Source organism: Gambusia affinis, linkage group LG20, assembly GCF_019740435.1.
Source record: "Gambusia affinis linkage group LG20, SWU_Gaff_1.0, whole genome shotgun sequence".
NCBI lineage: Eukaryota > Metazoa > Chordata > Actinopteri > Cyprinodontiformes > Poeciliidae > Gambusia > Gambusia affinis.
Genome location: NC_057887.1, coordinates 18,256,380 through 18,279,741, shown reverse-complemented (window position 1 = coordinate 18,279,741; position 23,362 = coordinate 18,256,380). Strand labels below are relative to the sequence as shown.

General features: G+C 36.7%; 4 protein-coding genes across 14 annotated transcripts in view; 3 read left to right on the top strand and 1 right to left on the bottom strand.

Annotated features, from left to right (window-relative positions):
* The window catches only part of adam11 (ADAM metallopeptidase domain 11), a 37,720-nt gene extending 32,432 nt beyond the window's left edge, over positions 1–5,288 (top strand). For 2 of the 7 annotated variants that reach the window (XM_044102599.1, XM_044102603.1), the window contains exons 24-27: positions 103–217; positions 1,362–1,452; positions 3,178–3,195; positions 4,734–5,288. In XM_044102599.1, the coding sequence (XP_043958534.1) occupies positions 103–217; positions 1,362–1,452; positions 3,178–3,195; positions 4,734–4,749 (240 nt within the window). In that variant the 3' untranslated portion in view covers positions 4,750–5,288. The other 5 variants (XM_044102596.1, XM_044102597.1, XM_044102598.1 and 2 more) reach the window with 4 other exon arrangements.
* A 3,287-nt stretch (positions 5,289–8,575) lies between these two features.
* LOC122823144 (endoplasmic reticulum protein SC65-like) lies at positions 8,576–17,296 on the bottom strand. 5 transcript variants are annotated; one of them, XM_044102449.1, is made up of 8 exons: positions 17,275–17,296; positions 12,964–13,613; positions 11,927–12,076; positions 10,901–11,072; positions 9,787–9,915; positions 9,562–9,707; positions 8,953–9,036; positions 8,576–8,846 (listed from the first exon to the last, which is right to left on the bottom strand). In XM_044102449.1, exons 2-8 carry the CDS (start codon positions 13,438–13,440, stop codon positions 8,700–8,702), a joined length of 1,305 nt encoding a protein of 434 aa, XP_043958384.1. In that variant the 5' UTR covers positions 13,441–13,613; positions 17,275–17,296; the 3' UTR covers positions 8,576–8,699. The 5 variants fall into 5 exon arrangements, with proteins under 5 accessions (XP_043958384.1, XP_043958382.1, XP_043958383.1 ...); XM_044102447.1 differs by lacking the exon at positions 17,275–17,296 and adding an exon at positions 15,882–15,962; XM_044102448.1 differs by lacking the exon at positions 17,275–17,296 and adding an exon at positions 15,382–15,507.
* Positions 15,383–17,301, top strand: LOC122823489 (peptidyl-prolyl cis-trans isomerase FKBP10-like). Its single transcript, XM_044103153.1, has 3 exons — positions 15,383–15,753; positions 15,929–16,074; positions 17,288–17,301. Exons 1-3 carry the CDS (start codon positions 15,497–15,499, stop codon positions 17,299–17,301), a joined length of 417 nt encoding a protein of 138 aa, XP_043959088.1. The 5' UTR covers positions 15,383–15,496.
* A 10-nt stretch (positions 17,302–17,311) lies between these two features.
* On the top strand, positions 17,312–23,090 carry LOC122823145 (peptidyl-prolyl cis-trans isomerase FKBP10-like). Its single transcript, XM_044102451.1, has 7 exons — positions 17,312–17,359; positions 19,163–19,352; positions 19,450–19,595; positions 20,959–21,148; positions 21,230–21,372; positions 22,249–22,412; positions 22,685–23,090. Exons 2-7 carry the CDS (start codon positions 19,168–19,170, stop codon positions 22,877–22,879), a joined length of 1,023 nt encoding a protein of 340 aa, XP_043958386.1. The 5' UTR covers positions 17,312–17,359; positions 19,163–19,167; the 3' UTR covers positions 22,880–23,090.
* The last annotated feature ends 272 nt before the right edge of the window (positions 23,091–23,362 follow it).

Here is a 23,362-nt window from a genome sequence, read left to right as displayed (position 1 = left end):
TGGTATTAATTTCTCCCCAAACGAACCGGAGTTTCTAGATTAAAGCGAACTAAACAGGAATGGTGTGAATTCATCCTGAAATTTCCTCCCGTTTCCTCTCAGACGTGCAGTAACGAGGTGAAGTGCATCTGTGATCCCGATTACACAGGGAAGGACTGCAGCGTGTTCGACCCAATCCCGACCCCGACCCCGCTGGAGGGACCAGACAAGTACAAAGGTAAACACACGGAGACATTTTAGTTTATTTACCTGCCACAAACTGAATCCCCTGGAAAAATATTATCTTTAGCATCAATATCAGTTTACTATCTGTATACTTTAAGTTTAAAAAGTGTGATAGTTATTTTAGATTTTCATTAAAAAGGTTTATTTTATAGGAATTCTAAAAAAAAATTGTTCTGAAGTATGAAAATATTTTTGTATTTTATTTTAACATGTTTTAAAAATTAGATTTTTATTCTGAGGGATAAAATATTTTATTTTAGATTTTTATTATAAAGGAGAACATTTTTTAAAAGGATAATGCTTTTAAAATTGGCTTCTTATTTTGAAGAATAAAAATCTTATTTAAAATTTTTATTATAAAAATGTTTTTGGAAATTTTATTTTAGGATAAAAAGGTTTTTATTTTAGATTTTTACTGTAAAGAAGTAAAAAAAAATATTTTAAAAAGTAAAAATGTTTTTAAAAATTACATTTTATTCTGAAGGATAACAATATTTTTATTTAAAGATTTTCTTCCTAAAGAAAAAGTTTTTTGAAATTTTAGATTTTTATTCTGAAGTAGTTTTTTTTTTATTAAAGTTTTAGGTGATTAAAAACATTTTATATAAAATTTTGGATTCTTATTTGAATGGATAAAGATATGACTTAAAATCAGTGGCTCCAAGAATTAAATTATCTTGTAATTTTTCTTAGAAGTGAAGAGTTTAGTTATAGTTTGTTCACTCTGTAAACACCTTTGGATGAAGCAACGTTTGAATAAATATACTACAGAAATACTGCGTGTGTATTGGTTAGTCAAGCAGTAAAGCTTCGGGTTCCTCTTCTATTTAGTTTTAAAATAAAAGTTTTAAGTTGTTCTTAAACTGTGTGCAGAAATTAGAAATCAAGACAAATCTTGGAACGTCTGGAAAATTAAAACAACCCTTTCTGCATACTTCCAGTTTCTCCCCAGAGCCAAGTTTTTGTTTAATCTTCTATAAACATTATATTTGGATTTGCCTCTAGCAGCGCTACGTTTTCTCCTTCAGGCTTCAGTTTAGTCTGAAATCCTTCTGGTTGCCTTTAACAACACAAACTCATACTTCCTCCTCTGCTTTCTCGCTCTGCTCTCATTCTGGCCGACTTCGCTCCCACAGGTCCCAGTGGCACCAATATCATAATTGGTTCGGTCGCTGGTGCGATTCTGCTTGCTGCAATAATCCTGGGGGGAACAGGCTGGGGATTTAAGTAAGAGTCCTGGCTCGGCGCATGTCTGCGTATCTCTGTGTGCTGTGCTTCTCCAAACTTGTCTGCAGCTGCTGCTTGGTTTGTTTACGCTGCTGCATGTGCGGTACATGGTTGTCAGTCTGCTTGTTCTAATATTAAATTCATATTTAAAACATGTTGTTTAAGAAGGAACTGCAACTATACCAGTAAGCACAAAGAATGTTTATTTAATTTCCTAGCGTGAAATCACGATTCCATATTTTTCTTTGTGAGATTATTCATACATAGCGAAAGTGACTTCATTCTAAGGATTTTTATGCTTCATAACAAGAAATTACTAGATACTTTCAGACTTTTGGTAATTTCTATTACCAAAACCAAGTCTGCGCATCCTTAAAAAGTCTAAATTTAAGGCATTAGAATGTCTTAAATCTCTTTTAAACGGTAAACTGGTCTTGCATATGTTGATCACAAGTCTTAAACATTGTGCTGGCAGGATCATTATTCTGTGTAGTCTTTGTTTCTCTTCTGACTTTTCAGTCAGGCAAACTTTTGAGTCGCTTCTTCACTGCGTTCTGTGATTTGAAGCAATTAAAGCTACTGGTAGGAAGCAGCTAACATGCCCTTGCTAGCTAGCAAAGTGTATTAGCAGCTATAGATGCAGTGGAAATGAAGGAAGGGAAAAAACTAGTTAGATAGCTCACTTTTTTTTAAAGCAAGCTAGCAAAACGTGGTGAGCTAGCTAGTTAGCAATGATGGTGCAAATTTATCAACAGTTGGCTGGACATCATTTGTCTTTTGTCCTTTGTCTTGCTACAATGCTGCATTCATTGTGTGCATAAAAGCTTGGGTTTTTCAGGCCTTAAGATTGTTTCGTTTGTACATTTTTGACATGATGTAGGTCTTAAATTTCATTCAAAATGGTCTTAAAAAGTCTTACATTTGAGTTGGTTAAACCTTTTTTGCAAATAACAAAAATCAGACTACATTTAGGTTTTATTTGGATTTAAATATGACCGATGGATACTACCTACTGTATTCTGTATGCGATAAAATGGTAAATCTTTTGCTAATTTGGTAACAACCTGGACACTTTAAAATCCTGTCATGTAAAACCTGTAGAGGTGTTTTGACATGAATCCACGAGTCATTTCAGTTATTTTTTTCCCTAAATCTATTCGTATCCTATCTGTAGGATGAGACGATGGGCTGCTTGGATGGTTTCATGATTCATGTAATCTTGCAGTTTATCTTGGAAAATGCAGCTACTGGGAAAATATGACACGGCTCAAAATGGTGTGTGGAGCGGACACTTTATTTGGAAAAATGTGTCTGGCAGGAAAATATCTTTAATCCTCAGATCTTAGTTGGACCAAAGGTTTTGACAATATTTTGGGAGGTAAGTGTGTGAGACAGAAATCTGCAGTTGTATCTAGAAATGTTTTTTCTTTCCTTTGTTTGTTTCTCTCTGCTAATATGATCACTCCAGCTTTGCTGTGGCTGCCTGCACCGCCCAAAGGAGCAAACACGTTTACTATCTTCTGTCTTCATCTCAGAAATCCGCGGTGGCAGAGTTTAGTCTGTGGATGTGAAATGATAGAAAACTCTTCTGATTCCTGTTTACTGCTTCGCTGTTGAAGCTTTTAGGCCTGCTGCATGTTTTTCCCTTTGGGCTTCATGCATAAGTGATGGTTGATCATCTGACCGGAGTTTTTTTGTTTCATCCCGTCGCCGCTGCCGATCCAGGAACATCCGGAAAGGACGGTACGGCTCAGGATTTTAATCCTAATCCCAGTCCTGCAACATCGCTGGTCTTGGTTTCGGTTTTGTACACACTTTTAATTTAAAGCAGTTTTAAAATATTCATAGATATCCGTGTGGTTTTATGTTTGTTTGCACCTGTTATCCAGTACTGAAACACTATTTTGTAGACATTAATTAATTATATTTACATCAAAATAAACAGTTATTACAGTTTAAAAACAAGATATATTGGATTTTTCTCATTTCCGATTTTTTTTTTGAATTTTTTATTTATTCACCTTTGCTGTGTTTATACAACTTGTGTATTTTGTTGGTCATTTTCATTTGTTTTTTTCATTTTTCTTTTTTATTCATTTTGTTGAAATCTATTCCAATGTTATAGTTGTTTCCACAAGGAGAAGTTATTTTGTCCTGTACTATAAATCTGCCAATTTGCTTGGATGGGATGGGAAAAATTTATCAACTTTAAAATCTTTGCACAAAAAATAAAAAATGGATCAGTCAATGCACTTTCATTCATTCTTAGATTTGTTATTAAAACTCACAATTAAGATGGTACATTTCAGAAAATTCATGAATTATTGTTGTGTTATCTGTAGTCACTGATAGCATTCATTAAAAATAAATATATGGATTGTTTCCACATTTCTTTAAAATATAATTTTTTGTTGTTTTTAATGGACACAAAAATGTAGCGTTTCAAAATATACAAACGTGTAAATAATTAAAACAATGTTAATCATTTATGATTGTAATTGTAATTCATTGTTTCTCATTTCCTGTTCATTTATTTATAGTTATATATATATATTCATTTATAGTTCATTTCATAATGAACTATAGTTCATTATGAAATAATTTAAAGTCTGCTGACCAAACGCCTTGTTTCTATTGGTTAGTTTAGAAAATTGTTTCTCAATCTGCTGCGACATAAGAAAGTAAACTCAGGGTTTCCTCCAGAAAACTTTTCAACCCCGGTGCTCGGAGTGCTGGGCAGTCATTCATCCAGCCGACCGCCATGTTTCTTACTAAAAAAAATGTTTAAAGTTGACATAAAATTTGAAAATATTACTTGATAGTTTTTGGAAGGATTAATACCTAACACCAACCATAAAGTCTTAAAAAGGCAATAATTTAATAACAAAATAAGATCAATTAACAATGCTAAGCCTGGTGACCCGCCAGGCTGATGATGCACTGCAGGAGACCCTAAAAATGCTTAAAAACTACAATAGTTATGTGGGCTTTTTGCCAGAAAGAATTGAAATTTTACTTTCATGGTTTCCACATTTAATAACGTCAAAAAAGATATAAATATTTAATTATAGTTACATTTGCTTAAATATTTATGCATTTTCTTTTCTCGATCATTAGAGCTGTTTTTATTTTATTATTGTAGTGGAGAATGGTAAATCTCCTTTCTTCGGCTCCATTTTCTGATCTTCTAAAATCTGTCATTAGCTATAATAATAAGCTCTTTTTCTATTTTCCCCTCTTAATGCTCCTCTTTTCTGTTCTGTCTTCCCTCTCGTTTCCAGATCTTCAGGAGTTTAAGTTGCACCTCTCTTTTATTCCTGCCCACTCTGAGCAGACAGAACGGAGACGTCTTCCACTCAACGAGCCGTCGGGCTTTCCGTTTTTCCATTTCCTGCTCCGACTTTGTTGATCTTCACTCCAGCTGAGTTTAGTCTGCATGGAGGAATAAATCTGAGGACTACGGCGCTCCTTCAGCTGGTTGCCACGAGTTTCTGGGAACCGAGTTCTACCTTACAGTCTGCATCACTTCCTGTTTCGTTCTCCTGTCTAACGTTGTAGTTTCGGCTGTTATTGCGCATTTTCCCTTTACGTATTTTAATGAAGTGCTCAGTTCCTGAAGAGCACAACCATCTCCTCTCTGCAGTGTAAAAACCACAAACTGTTACTGAACGTCGGCTTGTTAGATTAGAACGGTACATTCCACAATAAGAGCCATAATTTCTCCTTCTATGCTGCCTTGACAGGAAATCTGAGGGACACGTTGACAACCAGAGGGACAGTTGGTTTGCACTGAATGTTTTCTCCCTACTGTAAAATAAATAATACTTCTATATCAAGTATATCTACGTGTGTGCAGGCATATGGAAAAGTTTGGGAACCTCATTTTGGCTTTCAAAGTTGCAACTTACTTATAAAGGAAAGCTAGTATTTGAATGGTGATATGTTTATTGGAGTTTCAGATATTGTGCTTTCTTCCTCATAAGATGGCGTCACGCCAGCGGCCATATTGGCAGAAAAAACTGCAGACTGTACACAAAGTAGCTGACTAGTCTGCAGTTTTCCAGTTTTGCTATGTGATGGATTCATGTTGTGATTCACGAGCCACTGAGGGAAAGTTAAAGACAGAAGCTTTTATCGCGTCCCTAAAGTACGGCAGCACATTAGGGCCAATTCGAAACAAAAAGGAGTTAAGTTTGACCAAAAAGCTAAAAAGAAAAAAAAGTTTAGATTAATGTCAGAAATTTTCAAGGAATAAAAAAAGTGGAAATTTCAGAGTTTCAAAAGTTGAAAATTTGTGAGGAAAAAAAAAAGTTTGAGCTTAATTTCAGAAATTTTCTTGGAGAAAAACATTGAAATTTCTGAGTTTCAAAAGTCAAACATTTGCTGAACAAAAATTGTGTAATTAATCAGAGATATTCTAGAAAAAAAACTTGGAAATTATTTTGGAAAAGTTTGAAAATGAGTTTAGATTTTTAAAACTCAAAGTTGTTTTTTCCTTATGTCTTCTTCGTGGCAATACCAGTTCTTCTTCTGCCAATGGAAGAACTGGGTTGCTAGGTAACTGGCAGGGGTTGCTAGGTAACCTGGGCTGTTGATTCCACAATCAACGGGTGCATTGTGCGTTGATTGTGGAATAATCTACAAGTGGAACTTGTGCTTTTCCATCAGTATTCAGGAATTATTTACTTAAAACAATCTCCATATGTTGCTGAGAAGTTACTTGCGAGTTAATTTTTACTTATTTCAAATGTGCTGAGATTTTTGTGCTATAAAATAGACAAAAAACACAATTTGGTAAGAAGTTGCTTCCTTGCAGTAAAGCAACTGGTATCAAGCTGTTACAAAATACAGAAAACGGTATTAAAAAAGGTATTTTTAATGCCTTTGTACAACTAAATCACCATTTGTTTTCTTTAGAGATCCCCCCAGTTTGAAGATGCTACTTGGAAATTTAGTGTGAATTATTATGGAGGCTGTGTCGGATTCCCAAACGTTTTCATGTGACTGTACTTAAGCATACAGATATGGTGCTGTTGTAAAAGCTTTGGGACTCAAGTGGCAGCAGTGATTCACTGCCACCGTGAACGGAAGCACAAATCTTTTATTGGAGACTCTTCTTCCTGCCTACAGCTCAACAATCAGCCATTAAGGGTCCAAAATATGTTCCGGGAGAGATTTGGCCATAAAACAACCAAATCAGACTGGAAATATCCTGTTGTGCTTTGCAAAAAATATTGATACTGTAACTTTACTACATTTAAATGTGCAAACTTGGAATTTTATGTGATTGATAAGCAGCAGGCTTTTGGGTTATAACTTTACCATCTTTTCCCATTAAAAACTACAGTTTTTTGCCACTTGGCTTCTGCAGAAAGTGGATTTTTCCTCCCATTTCAAAAAAATGCACCACTTTGTGTTAATCTGTGACATAAAATTCCAATAAAATACATCAACGTTTTAGCTTGTAAACAAAGTAAATTAATTCATGCAGTTGTGCTGTCAAACAATACAAAAAAATACAAGCTGCAAAGGGATCACATTAGCAATAAATATGTTTAAAGCAGAGCATCTGGACTGTTAATACAGGGTAAACATCGGATGCCACCTTCTAACATCGTTCAACAGGGCATTGGCATTGATGTCAGTAAAAAATAATCCAAATTGCACTGCCAGTACATCGACATTAAAGGAATATCTCAGCATCTTTGATTTTAAAGCCTTTTTAATCAGAACTTCAAGCTGGAATCGTTGGTAGGATGTGACTAAACTGAAACTGTCGCCTCTCAAGATAGGATTTGGGGAAAAACTCGAACCGTGACTGTTTGTCCTGTTTTTGATCATATGTGGTAGTTGGATGCAGATTTTAGCACCATTTACTCCTGACTTCCAATGCAAACTCTGATAACAGTATATTAAAACATACCTGAAAAAGTTTGTCGTTCTTGGTGTTTGTTTGCAAGATGCAGAGCAAATGGTGTCTCACTTCTCTACTTTAAAAATGGGAGGGAACTAGAAAAAATTGCATTTGCTGTGAAAATGCAATGTAAACTTGTAAGCTGAGAATTTTTTGTGAAAATTGCATTTTAAGTCAAATTCCAAACCTCCTTCCAACTCTAATTCCAACTGGGCAAAATAAAGTAAATATTTTTTTTGGGTCCATCATCCTGAAATGTTTTTGTTTGTTTAATTTCCTAATGGTTTGCAGATTGCCTTTGACAAAAATATGCGTACTTTTCTTCTTTAAATTTAGCATTTTTAGGTTATTGAGCCGGTAAAACCCTATCTTCCTACTTTCTTTAAAAAATGTCCCAATAAAGATTACCCTGTGACAGTTTTCATCTCCATTGCAAAACGTTTGAACGCCACTGGCTTAAAGCTTTCTGTCGCTTTATGGCTTTTATAAACGCCAGTGAGGCAACAGAGAAATTGACCTTACAAATGTTTTTGTGAAATTTGTTGCACAAAATATTGATTTTAGAAAATAATAATAACAGAGCTCAATACCTTAAATAATTTTAGAGTAAAATAATAATGTTACCAATTTTCTTATCAGGAAAAAAAACAACTTGAAAGAAAGATTTTAGGTTACTTAATAAAAGTAGAATCTAAAATGTCATTTATTTCTAGAAAATATATTAAAACAAACACATCTGCAAAAAGGTGCTCTATAATTTAGATGAACAGAGCAAAATTAAAAGTTACAATAAACAAGAATAAAAACAAAAAGCAAAATATTTTGGTTTTTGTGATTTAAAAGAAAAGCCTGATGACTCATTTCAAACTCTTTTTGGACATTTAATGTGACATCGAACAGGTGTCAACTAAAACAAATAAGGTGAAAAGCAAATGCAGATTTGATCAGGTTTTTTAACAGTTTGCTTAAAAATTGTTGCTGTTTTGTTTTACAGAGGGTTAAAAAAACTTCATGGCATAACTGCTTAAAATTATTATTATGGTACTATTTTTTTATATCCCCTCCAGGGGGTTTTTGTGGGCTCTAGTGTCCCTTTTTCACAGTAGGCTGACAGGAAAGGGAGAGAGAGAGGGGGGAAGACATGCAGCAAATGTCGGTCGGGTCTAGGACTAGGAATTGAACCCGCGACGGCCGCGTCGAGGACTCAAGGCCTCCAAATGTGGGTCGCGCTATCCCCTACGCCACCACAGCATGCCCATTATGGTACTATTTTAAATAAATTTAAATATACCATTCCTGAAAACAGGAGAGCTGAAGCTGGAAGTGGTTGAGTTCAGACGTCGGCCTCTCCTGCGTCTCCTTTTCCTTTCTTCTGCCTCCAGTTTGCAAACATGGACTCTTCATAATCTCCCACACCTTCAAACTCGGCATCGGGAGACTCGGAGGACGAAAGTGGATTTTGTTCTGGTCCACTAAAACCCTTAATAGAAATATTAGAAAGCCCGTCTTTACTGACTGAATCACTGATGATAAGAAAGAGTTAAATAAGCCAAAATGTTTAAAGGATTACATTTAGTCAATCTTACCTCATCATTCGTCTCCAAGTACTTTATTAAAAACGTCAACGTCTGTTTTTGAGTGATGGTCTGGTTGTAGTATCGAAGAGCTTCCTGTTAAAACAAATTATAACAGATGGCTTTAAAAATATATATACGGTACACATTTAGAAAACTAGTCAGGCTGCATCATTAAGTTGCTCTAATTTCAAAATTACAATTTTTTTCGGGACCTAATTTAGAAATACTTGCAAGAAATGTTGTTATATTTGCTCTTTTCTATGACGGTGAATGTGACTTTGCAATTCTCCACATCAATTGGAGACAATAACTTGATATTAAGTGGATCTCCAGAAGAGGAGCCATTGTTACGGCTCTGGCTAATCCTAACAAACAAACAAACAGGAGAAACTAGGACTGTTTCGCTCAGAGCTGAAGGTTTTCTCAGTTCTTTGTCTCGTTTTTGGGCGGGCTGTGGTGGCGTAGGGGATGGCGTGACCGGCGCGGGTTCGACTCCGGGACTCGACTATATTTGTGGCACGTCTTCCCCCTTTCCTGTCAGCCTACTTTCATATGAGGGACACTAGAGCTCACAAAAGACCCCCTGGAGGGGTAAAAAAACCAAAACGTTCCTCTTACTGTTCTGGGTGTGAAGTGATGGATCTGCAGGCCCCACTGTGGGCTGTAGGCCTCATAGTACAGCAGGTTGTCCTTCATCACCGGGTCGTCTGGCTGGAACAGGAAGTAGCTGTACGCACAGGGCACGGCTCTGCGGCCGTCGTTCACTGCCCAGACAATCACACAATTACACCAGCAGCAACAAGAACATAAAGAACTGGAAAGCTCCACTGGAGCTGAACTTACGTCTGTAATAGGCGAACTGGAGGTAGTGGTAAACAGTGGGAACGAAGTTCTCCACAAAGTAGCCGCCAACGTTGGGCTTTAGGTTTTCCTCACACTTTATCCTGCATTTTAACGTGTCAAAGTAGATTTCTGCAGAGAAAAATAAAACCCCTACTTAAATGGAAAGCAGCCGAGATGTTTTAGACGTTTTCCTGATATGATTTTCATTTTACTTTGTGGTATAAACATAAATACTGGCAACACTTTTCACCAGCAATAAAATACAGAAAATCTTTATCTGTTTCTCACCATTTGCCTCTTTGGTTTCTCTGCAACATTCAATCAGAAAAGTGATTACACTAAATGTATATTTACAAAATAAATAATACACTGAAAAAGGAAAACAGGTGATTATTTAATTTGTTACAAGTCATCAAATTAAATTTATCCAGGTAAATATATTAAGCTTATTAAACTTACTTCACTTAAATAAAGTAAGTTCAACAAATTTAATTTGATTGCATGTAATTAACTTAATTTTTTTTTAGATTGGAGCTCCATTCTCTTTTTTTCCAGTGTATTCATTTAAAAATTACTGTGTGTAGTTTGGTTATTATCTTGACTTATAGATTGTAACTATTTTTCAATTACATTTTATTTATTTTTGTAAAAATACTACAAGCTCAAAATTACTCAGTAGACGTTAATTATATTTTATCAGAAAGGATAAATAATCAATTGAATTCTAATTGCCATACAATTTTTCATCCAGGAATTGTTCCACACAGACAATTAAATCAAATGTTTTTCTTAAAGTTTAAGTTGTTTACAATCATGTTTATTGTCGCTGTTGCCATTTTTGCCATTTTTTTCTTCAGCTGCAAACATTTGGCATAGAAAACTTTAACAACTTTCTGGTGATTTATTGCTATATAAGCAGAATGGCAGTGGGCCGAAAACAGAACCTTGTGGTACACCCAGTTTTGCAACATTGGTCTTCTATTGTCATCTTCAACAAATTCTCAATTAAACTAATGAGAATTTTAACTTTTGATGTTTATGGAGTAAAACCTTAGGATTTACAGAATCGAACCCTGAGTCTTGGGTTAATAATTAACTATTACTGCTTATTTACCAACTAATAGAGCGTAGACGTCTGTGTGTGAAGAAAAGTGGCCGATCCCGTCACATTCGGCCTGACAGAGGTCGTACTCCTGCAGGTAGAGCCTCAGCGCTTCCTCCAGGCGCTCAGAACCGCTGCTGTACTTCCCCAAGTCCACAAGCTTCACGCCGCTAACAAAGGATGGCTGAAAAAAAATTTTAAGTGGGAAGTAACTAGTTACATTTACACAGTTTCATTTACTTCAGTAACGTTTTTGAAAAAAATTACTTTTAGGAATATTTTTTACTGCACTGTTCTTTTTACTTTACCTTTTTACTTGAATTAGATTTATTATGAAGTATTTCTATTCTTACTTGAGTAAAGTTTCTGGATTTTCTGCCCACTGAATGAAAAACAAACAGCTTAAGCTTCCAGCGTAAGACCAGCATCCATCTGGAGCCCTAAATTTGTGATAACCGGCTTGACATACTGGGCCAAGGAGCCAAAATTGGTCAGGGAATCTACAGAGGATCTGCCAAAAACCACAACCTCTGTCTTCATTAAGTTTCAAGAAATTTAGGGCAACCCAGGCCTTCAAATCTTCCAGACATAAAAACAGACCGAAGAGAGGTGAAGTCTGCGTTCTTCAGTGGTAAATATATCTGTGTGTCATCTGCATAACAATGAAAAGAAATCCCATATTTTCTAAAAAAAATAGAGCCAAGAGGAAGGAGGTACAACACGAAAAGAAGAGGGCCTAGAATATTAAATGAATGTATTTGACTTTTTACCAAATACTTTTTTACTCTTGAGTAATTTCTTGGACAGTTACTTTTTACTTTAATAAAAATATGTTGAAGTAGTGCTACTTTTACTTCAGTAAAATTTTGGGGTACTCCAAGTCACAATATTGAGCAGATTACATAGAGGGCAGAGGGGTCACAGTTGAGAAACCTTCTAGATAACAGTTGTGATTTTAATTCAAATGGGGTTAAATAAACAGATTTTTTCCCCCCTCAGAACATTTGCATCATTTTGCGTCTGGCCTTTTTGCCCCACCTCATAAAGTCGTTGTTCGTGGTCGATGAGGAAGCCGTCGAGGTCGTACTCGTTCTTGTACTCCTCCATCAGCTGCAGCATCTCCTGGTCCTCGGGGTTCCTCTGCAGGAAGGTAAAGGCGCACGGGACGGCGCGCTGCAGGTCGTCCAGCTGGCCGCAGACGGGAACAGAATTAAGACAGAAAAACCTTGGGAAAAAATAATAATCAGCTGGAAATTTAAAGCAGAAGTCAGAGCAGGATGCAAAAAGATCCAGAAGAAACCGTCGTGGAGAATAGGCAGGTAAGAAAAACACGATTTCAGCATATTTTTATTTAAGTAAAAGTAAAAAGTAACCTTCAAAGAAATGACTAAAGTAAGAGTAAAAAAGTATTTGGTAAAATGTTTACTCAAGTACTGAGTAACTGATCAAATTATCAATCAATCAATATTTAAAATTACATCATCAGACGGAAGTGGAAAATTTGATGTTTTAAGGACGAAAAAGACAATAATTCCTATAAGTAATCAAAATTGACAAAAATAAATTTTATTTCAGCAACAAGGCATTTCAAAATGCTTTATATCATAAAAACACAAAAATACAAAGTCATAAAACAACTGAAACATTACATTTTGCTGTCATTTCACATCGGATTTTTGATGTTTTATTTATTATGGTTCATAATAAATAAAACTCTAAACAGGTGTTTTGTCCGAATTTAAAGACACTCGGTGGTGTTTCGGGTGTCTTGCAGTTTTCAGGAAGTTTGTTCCAGATTTATGGCGCATATATAGAAGCGGAATGCTGCTTCTGCGTGTTTGGTTCTGGTTCTGGGGATGCAATAAAAATAAATTTCTTTCAATATGAAACTTACAACGTAACAAAAACTGCAGATGTGTGTCTGTGTGGTGATTTTTTTTTTTTTTTGTTAAAACATGTTTGTTCTTCATCCAGAAATATTACTCAAGTACAAATAAAAAATACAGCGTATGAAATACTCCGTATGTTTTAAAGTTACTGAAGTAAACTAGTTACTTCCCCACTCTGCGTCCTACCTTAGCGTGAGCAAAGTGCAGATATCTGTACGGGGATCTTTTGCTGAACTCCTCCAGGATCTCGGTGCCGGGAGGCGGCAGCTGCAGGACCGGGAAATGCGCCCTGCACTTCTTCTGACAGGACGCCGACCTCAGGACGCGCCAGCAGACGCTTAGATCCGGGGCTGCTGCGGGGAAAAGCGGCTCCTCATGAGTGCTGCGGTTACACTGGACCGAGCAGAACCGCACACTTTCCCTGAGAAGTCTGTGCAAACGCAAACTCAGCTCCAAGTACTGGATGGATTCGGTCCAGTTTCCTGCAGCGTAGCTGTCCAGCGCCAGTCCGTAGGCTGCGGTGAGAGGAAGGAGTTCTTCTTTGGGAAAACTTCTGAAGCTGTAACTCTCATATTGTGCGGATGTCTTAATAAACACAAAGTTCACACAGAAAAGTATTAGAAATATGAAATACAAGCCTCCTTTTGCGCTCAGTCCAACCATGATAAGAAAACATTCCCGTGTATCCCTCCTCTCCTTCTGCAGTGTGTGTGATTTGGTGGTCTGCTGAAGTGATCAGGGGCTTGAGGGAATTCTGGGATTGGAAAAGAACAGTCTCTGAACTTGTCTGTTTCAAATCCTTGCAAACTGGCTTTGTCTTGATGGATTTAAAGGACCTACAAAGAGAAAGAAGCTTGTGAGTTTTTGCCTTTTGCAGACTAAATATTTGATTGTTTTGAAGTAGAGGAACACAGAAAGACCAAAGATAAATGAATGGATCAAACTACTGAGCAACAACCTGGCAATGTAAAAACTGACTTATACAACAAAAGGAAAGCTTGAAGACTTTAAAGATATTTGGTTTCCCTTCCTACATCTTGACAATCACTGTAACATGTAAAGTATTTTTTTTCTTTTCTTTTTGTGCAGACAAAGTGAGCCCTGGGGTTGTGTGTTTTTTGGGGGGTGAAGGGAGGGATTGCACTGTATGTTAATTTTTATGTATTTTGTTTTATTTTTCACGTTTTTTTGTTGTTTTGTTTTTGTATGTCTCTATAGCAGAAAATTCTAATAAAAATATTTGGGGGGAAAAAAATAAAAAGGTGACCTACACCAATTCTGATCAATTCATAAGTAGAGCAAGTTTAGCTAATCAACCGCCGTAGTGTTAGCTTAGCTAATAGCAGCGGCAGCTAATCTACCACAGCGATTGCTTATCTTAATAATCACAAAATAAACGTCAAGCCTAAAACCATGATACTGTAACGGACTGAATGCTCTGTCCTATGTGGGGGAAATGTTTGAATGTTGTTTTGGTGTTGAATCCTGACGCACAAAGTGGTGTTGTCAGTTGCTATGGCAACGAGGCTGCACGTAGACTAGCCGACACAGAAAAATAAGTGGTTTTGAGTTGTTTTTCTGCGTTATTTTGCCGTTCGCTGTGGTGTACAGGCCTAAATTAATAATACCTATGTCTCCAGGTCTCAATTATATAACAGGTTTGTTCATGACAAAGATCATAACCTCCAGCGCGAAATTTCACAGGACGCAGCATAGCCAATTAAAAGATGATGCATGGATGTGCTGAACATCTAAGTGGTTACAGGCCCCAACATATTTCATCCGAAGTAAATACTCAATGCACAGTCGTGTTTTTTTAAAATAAGTTTTGTATTTCCACATATCTTTAATATATATAAATTAATTGTCCATTTATTAAATTATCTGTATTTTTATTTAGTTACAAAATTCATTAGAAGCACAGTCTTATTTATTGAATTGTGGTTCCTTTGGGCCCCCAAAGCATACAAGTCTTTAATTATTGATATTATTGTTCTGTTAAAAATAGTTTTATTCGCCCGGGCCACATTCATGCTTCATTCCCCTAACAAGCAACCATTATGTGAATCATTTGGCCTAGTTAAAGCGTTACACACTTTTGCCGTTTCAGCTGAAAACGTGACTTCGTTCAACTGGCCAGAAAATGGAAGCGGCATGAAACTATTCAGTCACTGATCCCCGGTTGTTTTAGGGCTATGAGAGGCGGACCTCTGCAGCTGCATGCAGCGGGGTCGCTCTGATTTCAAAATAAAATCAGCTATAAACGCCTTGGTTTATGTACTGTATTCAGGATCAGATTAACTTTAAGATCTCACATCGACTTTATTCTGAAAACATCAAACTTCGTTAAACGTATTAAAAAGCAACAAGTTAAAGGGAAAGACGTTTAGAGTAAATAAAAAAAATATATATATATATATATCAAAGAAAAACTGGTAACTTTTTTAACAACACAAACTGGATGTTTTAAAAGGTTTGGTTGGATTTATTGCGACTCAGTGAAGAAGCTTCTTATTTCTTATTGTGGAAATTTTATCTGAAGTGCTTCCCACTCCCTCTTACATTCCTCCCACTCTTAAAAAAGAAAAAAAAAGTCTTAGCGACCTGGAGACTGTCCACGTTTACAGCTCTGCTCCACATCCGCAGCCCTCTGCGTGGAAAAACGCACTCCCCACACGCAGGCCTTTAGATCGCCTCCGCTTCTTTTAAATTCGGCCTAATGTCAATTTTTTGCTGTTTTTACGTCACTTTTAAGTTATTTGACCCTCTTTGTTTAAAAATGCTTCCCCTTTGCGTTGTCTTCTCTGTTCTGGCTGCGTGGTTTTCCGTGGAGTGTAATCCCAGTCCCGTGTTGGGAGATGTTGTCGTGGACAGATACGAGATCCCCAAAGACTGCGCAAGGGAGGCGAAAACTGGCGATTACGTCCGCTACCATTACAACGCCACGTTTACCGACGGGAAGGCGCTGGACTCGAGGTGAGACTTGAAAAATGTTTGCCGGTTTCAAAGCTTTTCCAGAGAGAAAATGCAGGTTAAAACAAGTTCGCAGCTCCCACTAACATGCATGCCCTGCAGATACAAACATCCTCCAAACGTTGACCTACTTCTGACATTTTCTCCTTCGACCTCCGGGGATTTTTCTCACTTGCAGCTATGAAAAAGGAGCAGCCAAAGTCGGCCTGATCGGGGAGGGTCGGCTCATCGCTGGCGTCGATAAAGGCCTGCAGGGGATGTGCGTGAATGAGCGCAGGAAAATCACTATCCCACCACACCTGGCTTACGGGAGCAGCGGGGCAGGTAGATTTTCATTTTTGGGGGATATTTTGGACTGCTACAAAAATAATTCATAGCTTTCTGCATCTTTTGTAGAAAGCCACCTTCCTGCAGTTGCATCTAACAGAAAAGTTCAATATTAGTCAGATTGGACTGAACATGTTTCAAATCTTGTAGGATTTTCTCACAGAATCTAGGTCTAAACTTTGACTAGGCCATCCTACTGTATCTCTGCCCATATGTTTTGGGTTCATGGTGTAAAATTATGGAACAAATTATACGAGGAGCTAAAACAAAGTCAAAATTTAAGGCAATTTAAAAGGAAATAAAAGGAGGTATTTTCACAAGATGTAGAAGTAGAGTGAGTCAGCACAGATGTGTAAATTGAGGCTAACGAATATGAGTGTGTGGGTATGAATGTATATATCAAGGTTTCCTCAAGAAAACTTGCTAAGCCGGGTGGCTGGGCGTCATCCAGCGGCCTGTCGTGTTTTTGACTTAAAAGAAAAGTTTAAAGTTGACAGGAAATTTGAAAATATCACTTGGTAATTATATGTTATTGGAAGATTAACTATAAAGTCTTACAAAATGCAAACATTTAAAAAAATACTTAAATAAATGGGCAATGCTTAGACTGGTGGGGGCTCAAGTAAAGCCTGGTGGTCTGCCAGGCTTGTAATACACTGTGCAGAACCCTGTATATTTTGACAAACGCAGGAAAAATGGAAAATTAATTAACCTGTATTTTTTTTTTTTATTTAATAATAAGGGTCCATCTGAAAATATTGCATGAGTTTATGGGGTAGGAATTCATAAGTTTCTTATTTCTTCCTACTCCTTTTCGAGGATGTTTAGATTATTGTTGTACAAAAATTTTTCTTTTGCATTCCTTGTTCATGTGGGTGATGTTGTGCTGCTATCATGTTCGGAAAAAATAAACTGAAACTTGTTTACAGGCATTTTTGTTTCCGTTTTGTTACTTGATGACGTGAAGTTTAAAAATAATTTTTATGTCTGAATTTCGGTGCATTGTCTCTGTTCTGCTTTTCCTAAACCGGAGTTTTACTGAAAATCGTTTTGATGTTCTTCAAAATCGGATTGAAATAAGTTTTTGTTGCAAATTCAGAAACCCCACTCCTGGTATAATCAGATGTAATTGGTATTGCACAAAAAGGGTGAATTTAAAGTAAAAGTAATAATCAACTGGTGAATTAAACTCGTGACCTTTTGCTTCCAGGTGATGTGGACTGACTTTAGATCAGACACATCGTGATTCCACCGTTCAAAGCGTATGGAGAAAAGGGATCAGGTAGGAAGACACGGCAGATACGATACGAGAACTTTCCTGATTTTAATCTTCATATGATGGAGTATTAGGCTGATGCTGATGAATCTCAAATCATACGATCTGTGTCCACACATTGTTTTGACTTTATTCTTGTATTAATACTGAGTTTATTCTTGTAATATTACAACTTTATTCTCATATTATTAGGAGTTTATTCTATTACTTTGACTTTATTACCATAGTACAATGATGTATTCTCAAAATATGTCTATTATTTTGACCATAGTCTCATATTGTTATGACTTCATTCTTGTATTATTGCAACTTTATTCTCGAAATATGACTGTTATATTATGTTGACTTTATTCCTGTACTAATTTCTTCTTGTGATATTGTGACTGTTCTTGTAGGAGTTTATTATTGTAATATGACTTTATTCTTGTAATATTTCAAATCTTCCATACGACTCCATTCTTGTAATATTTTGACGTTATTCTAATATTATGACCTTTTTCTTACATTGTTTTGACTTTATTCTTGTATTAATACTGAGTTTATTCTTGTAATATTACAACTTTATTCTCATATTATTAGGAGTTTATTCTATTACTTTGACTTTATTACCATAGTACAATGATGTATTCTCAAAATATGTCTATTATTTTGACCATAGTCTCATATTGTTATGACTTCATTCTTGTATTATTGCAACTTTATTCTCGAAATATGACTGTTATATTATGTTGACTTTATTCCTGTACTAATTTCTTCTTGTGATATTGTGACTGTTCTTGTAGGAGTTTATTATTGTAATATGACTTTATTCTTATAATCTTGGGTCTAATACTCCGTAATAGTATTACATTTAATTGAAGAAATATTGATTTATTTAACAAGTTTTCCTCTGAACTTTCCTGTTTGATTCACATTCATTCATTTTTTCAGTCTCTTAATATGGAACTTGTAGGAAACTCCTAAGAAATACACACTGCTTTATATTTCTTTATACTTTCCACATTTTTTCACATTAACCATCAAAGGATTTTACTGAGATTTGATGTGATAAACCATCATAAAGTCATGCATAAATCTGAAGGGAATGTTCAAAAGATATATATATATATATATATATATATATATATATATATATATATATATATATATATATATATATATATATATATATCTGTATGTTTTTGCTCATAAAAATCTGAAAAGTGTGGTGTGCTTGTGCATTCTGCTTCCCTGTGTCAATACTTTGTAGAGCCAGCTCAGTCAGATTGGACCTCCATCTTCCCATTAATTCTGACCAGATTCCTTCACACACAGAGAAAACTGAGTAGGATGACAGAAAATATTTGCAATTTTTAAATTGGAATAGAATATATTTTTAGTGTGGCATGTAGTAGCAGCTTCAGAAATACACATAAAGTACAAATAAACAGTTCAAACAACAGAAGACCAAAGTTATTGCACACCTTCCAGGCATAACATAAATTTTTAAAAACTTTAAACTCTGCCACCAGCCTACACATATGTGCACCTTTTATTTTCTCAGAAAGTGATATTTCTCCCCTTTTCTTTCACATTAAAATTAGTAAACTAGGTACTAAAACACTGCTTCTTTCTAGATAAAAATAAAAAAGCGAATAATGAACTTTTCTCAGCTATAAAATGCTTCACTCAGCATACCTAATGAGGTTACAAAGAATAAAAGATAAAGGTTTTCCCTCCAAAATGAGCTCATATGCTGTGTTTTTGGTTAAAGTGTAACAGCAGTGTGGGTTATAATACCTCATGTTATTGGTTGTGTCCGTGTGACAGGAACCATGATTCCCCCTCAGGCGACGCTGGTGTTTGACATCCTGTTGGAGGACATTCACAACCCGAAGGATAACATCACCATCGAGAGCCAGGAGGCTCCTGAGCCCTGCACCCGCAGGTCCGTGGCGGGGGACTACATTCGGTATCACTACAACGGAACCTTCCTGAACGGGGTGACCTTTGACACCAGGTGTGTCCACATCTGAACATGGATTACATATTTTGTTGAATTCTTGTGGTCGGAAGTTGAAATCAGAACTTTTACCGTATTCATGTGTTTATTGCAGCTACCAGAGGAACAGCACATACAACACCTACATCGGGATGGGCTACGTGATCCCAGGAATGGACCAGGGCCTGCTGGGGGTCTGCCTGGGGGAGAAGAGGAGGGTTATCATTCCTCCTCACCTGGCTTATGGAGAGCAAGGAGCGGGTGAGTTACTGCAGGAAAAGCATGAAGAACGTCTGGTTTACTTAAAATCAAACTTGTAAAAAACATTAATAGATATCTGGGGATAAATATTAGGCTTTTAACTAGATTTTCTATTGTAGAAAGAAAAGACGAATGTCTACCAGAAAAACTTTACATTTTCTGGAAAAAAAAAGAAAACATGGACATTTTTAAGTTTTAAAATACAAAAATTTGAAAGAAAATCTCAGAAATTTTTAGATTAATCTTAGAAATTTTCTAGAAAAAAAAAACAAGGAAATGTGTGAGATGTAAGAAAATAGCTGCAGTTAAAATTCAATACCTTTTGGTTTTTATTCACACTATTAGCTTTGGTATCTCTGCCAATTTTATATTTGTCTTATTTTTTACTGAACTTAATTTTATTTCCATTTCATCAATAATCTACCTGTGATGTTGTGTTTATGGTGAAGCACTTTGGTCAGATGAGGCTGTTGTAAATGTGCTATTTAAATAAACTTTGACTTGAGTTTCAAAAGTTTAACATTTTCAAATCTGAAATTTTTTGCACAGCTTTTTTGACTTTCCAAGCTCAGAAATTTCCACGTCTTTTCTAGAAAATTTCTGAGATTAATCAAAAAATTTCAGAGTTTTTCTAGAAAATTTGTCTTTTTGGAGTTTTTGGCGGAAGTTTGCTCTTCTTTTTTATCCTTTTCTGGTCATAACTGATTTGTACAGAAGATCTGTACCCTCGAGAAACGGTTGCTTGGAACATGGGCTCTCTTGAAATTTCAAACCTTACCCAATCGTTAATGTTTAGCTGTGATGTTCAGTGCTTTTAAGTTTACAAAAAACTGTAAATTTCTTACAGAAATTCAATATCTTATAACCTCTATTTCTATTATTTTCCTGTCGAAAAAAAAAAAAAATCCTGTTAAAAAAAAAGCTTACCGTAAGCTTTGCCTGCGTTGCTAACAACCATTGTCCACTGCAAAGAGAGAAGAGCCGAACCGAGCTAGGTGGCTGTTAATATCTGAAAACGTTGCTTGCAGGTACTGAACGGCTTCGTTTACTTCCTCCGCTCTGTTTGCGTCAGGCAGACGCAGAAAATTGACATCATCGTTCACAACTTTTTCTGTTCGCTGATTGGTTGAAATTCTACCGGAGAAAACCGCTTCAGTGGGGGACAGCCAGACTGAGCACAAAAAAGCCAGTGTGTTTTTGTTTTTTCAGTTCATTTTTAACAAATAAATAAATAAACAGATTAAATGTTCACGGACCGTTAAGAGTTATTAGAATCGAGCGGAAGTCAATATTGAAGCTAGTATTTTGGGGTAACCTTACGTGTTTCCGTTAGGATTAAATAATTTCTCGGCGGTGTGTTCAGGTGACGTGATTCCTCCGTCAGCCGTCCTGGTCTTTGACGTCCACGTCATCGACTTCCACAACCCAAGCGACAAAGTGGAGCTCGAGGTAACCTACAAACCGGAAGTGTGCAACGACACCACGACTCTGAACGACCTGGTCCGCTACCATTACAACTGCACTCTGCTGGACGGGACTCTGCTCTTTTCCTCGTAAGTTTCCGCCTGTTTTTCCAGCCTCCGTTTTTAACAAGTTGAGCATTGTTTTCATTTGGATGGCCGCACCTCTGCTAGGCACGACTATGAGAACATGCAAGACGCAGTTCTGGGCCAGGACAAGGTGATCGACGGGCTGGATGAAGGATTGAGGGGCATGTGTGTGGGAGAGAAGAGGAGGATTACAGTGCCGCCTCACCTCGGACATGGAGAGAAAGGAGGTGAGATTGGAGCAGCCGTTTTAGACTGTGATCACACTACAGCCTGAAGTGACCCAATTCCAATTTTTTTTTTACATAATTCGACCTGCATATCTTCGTGACAGTCTGAACAACACAGGTCCGATTTTTATCGAATGCGACGCAGATCGCTTGGCTATCCGATACATATCCGATTCAAATGTGACTGAACGTCCAACCTGAACGTCATTGATGCTCGACAAACATCACTATTCTGCGTCCTGATATGCACAAGCAGGAAGAAAAACAGCAATGGCAAACTGTAATAAGGATTAAGTTCTTAATGTGCTGGCTCCGGTCAGACAACAACTTTAAAATTGTAAGCTAAAACCATTAGCATCCATTTTTTACTTCCGCAAACATCGAGACTTTTCATGGTGAAACACTGATGTTTGACGTTATTGCGTCCTCTACTGCGTATGTGGGACACTTTTAGGTTGTTTGCAGTTCACACCGGAGAAAACATCCAGGTCGCTTATATTTGGAAGTGTGAACGGCCTCAGTAAAAGAATTGGAATTGAGTCACTTCAGGCTGCAGTGGGAACATAGCCTTAGATTGAACCTTGTCAGGCAGAGAGATGCACTGTGACTGGCCAATCAGTTACTCTATTAATCTGTGAAATTTTGTTCAGTTGAAAAGGGAACTGTTGATATATAAGCTAATAAGGAATGTATATTGTTAATTTAAGAACCAATAAATTTTATTTTGAGATGTCCTAAGTCTTAAATGTGCAACTCAGAGTTTCACTAAAACAATTGTTGCATAGATTAATATTCATCTCTCTGTAAGATTAGTCTCTCATGAGGTTTTTTATGCACATAGCTTCTGTAATCTAAAGTCGGTTTCTTATCTGTCAGCTGCTGGTGTACCAAGCAGCGCCGTTCTGGTCTTCAGCATTGAACTGGTGAGCTTTGAGCGGGGCGTCCCGGCCGGTTACCTGTTTGTGTGGCTTGAGGACACTCCAGCTGATCTGTTTGAAACCATGGACATGAACAAGAATGGAGAGGTGCCACTGGATGAGGTATGTTTCCTACAATTCCTCTTAATTTCTTTAAGGATAAAATTAGAATCTGTTCCACACCTGGATGTATTTGTGATATACTTAATTAGATTTTGCTCTGGTAGAATAATTAACTTACTATAGACAGGCATGATGATGTAGGAAAAAGTATTTTCTACAGTTCTCTAAAAGTTTGACTCCACCTGGTGGTGATATTAGGAACAACACAACTTATTTAACTACAGTACTTTTCCTGATTTGCCTTTTCATCATTTTGCTTCTTTGTCATTTAGTTCACGGAGTTTATCAAGCTCCAGATTGCAGAAGGAAAAGGCCGGACAAAGCCGGGAATGACAATGGAGCAGATCGTCGCCGACATGTTTCAGAACCAGGACCGCAACAACGACGGCGTGATCACGGCCAGCGAGCTCAAACTTAAAGTCGACGAGGACAAGGAACGGGAGCAAGCGAAGCACGAGGAGTTGTGAGGAGGGAAAAAATGTTTGGTTTTCTCTCAGGGATGAAAAACAAAACAAAAGAAACCACAGCTCTTATGCAGCGTCAGTTTATTCACAGTATTTGATCTCTGAGAAAAGACGTTGGGAAACAATCTCTTGTGGAGGATTTTGAAGTTTCTGAAAATACAGCAAGCACCTTTTTGTCCCTGAATGTTGTAATAAAAAAGTGTTTGTAAAAACAGTTGATTTATTGACATTTTTCACTAACATTACACACTGGATTCATTCATCTTCTGTCAGAATCTATAGGGTCGATGGTAGCACTCGTTTTTTTCTGAAGAATATTTGATTTTTCTTCATTTTAAAATATTTTATTTTTTAAAATAGAACTGCACAGTGTTCCTTTATGCGAACCAGAACTTTATATCCATGTCTAATTGCAGTGCTCAAGAGGAACCAGTTTTAAATTACTATGAATTAAAAAACAGAGGTTAATAGTTTACAACCGTTTCT

Excerpts from the sequence above, each read along its gene's own strand:
- LOC122823144 (XM_044102449.1), bottom strand. The coding sequence starts at position 13,440 with ATGGTTGGACTGAGCGCAAAAGGAGGCTTGTATTTCATATTTCTAATA. Across the intron at positions 11,073-11,926 it reads ACGAACAACGACTTTATGAG|CCATCCTTTGTTAGCGGCGT; the intron begins GTGGGGCAAAAA and ends ATTTTTTTTCAG. Across the intron at positions 9,708-9,786 it reads CCAGTTCGCCTATTACAGAC|TGAACGACGGCCGCAGAGCC; the intron begins GTAAGTTCAGCT and ends TTGTCTGGGCAG.
- LOC122823489 (XM_044103153.1), top strand. The coding sequence starts at position 15,497 with ATGTCAATTTTTTGCTGTTTTTACGTCACTTTTAAGTTATTTGACCCT. Across the intron at positions 15,754-15,928 it reads GGGAAGGCGCTGGACTCGAG|CTATGAAAAAGGAGCAGCCA; the intron begins GTGAGACTTGAA and ends TCTCACTTGCAG.
- LOC122823145 (XM_044102451.1), top strand. The coding sequence starts at position 19,168 with ATGATTCCCCCTCAGGCGACGCTGGTGTTTGACATCCTGTTGGAGGAC. Across the intron at positions 21,149-21,229 it reads GGGACTCTGCTCTTTTCCTC|GCACGACTATGAGAACATGC; the intron begins GTAAGTTTCCGC and ends CACCTCTGCTAG. Across the intron at positions 21,373-22,248 it reads CGGACATGGAGAGAAAGGAG|CTGCTGGTGTACCAAGCAGC; the intron begins GTGAGATTGGAG and ends CTTATCTGTCAG.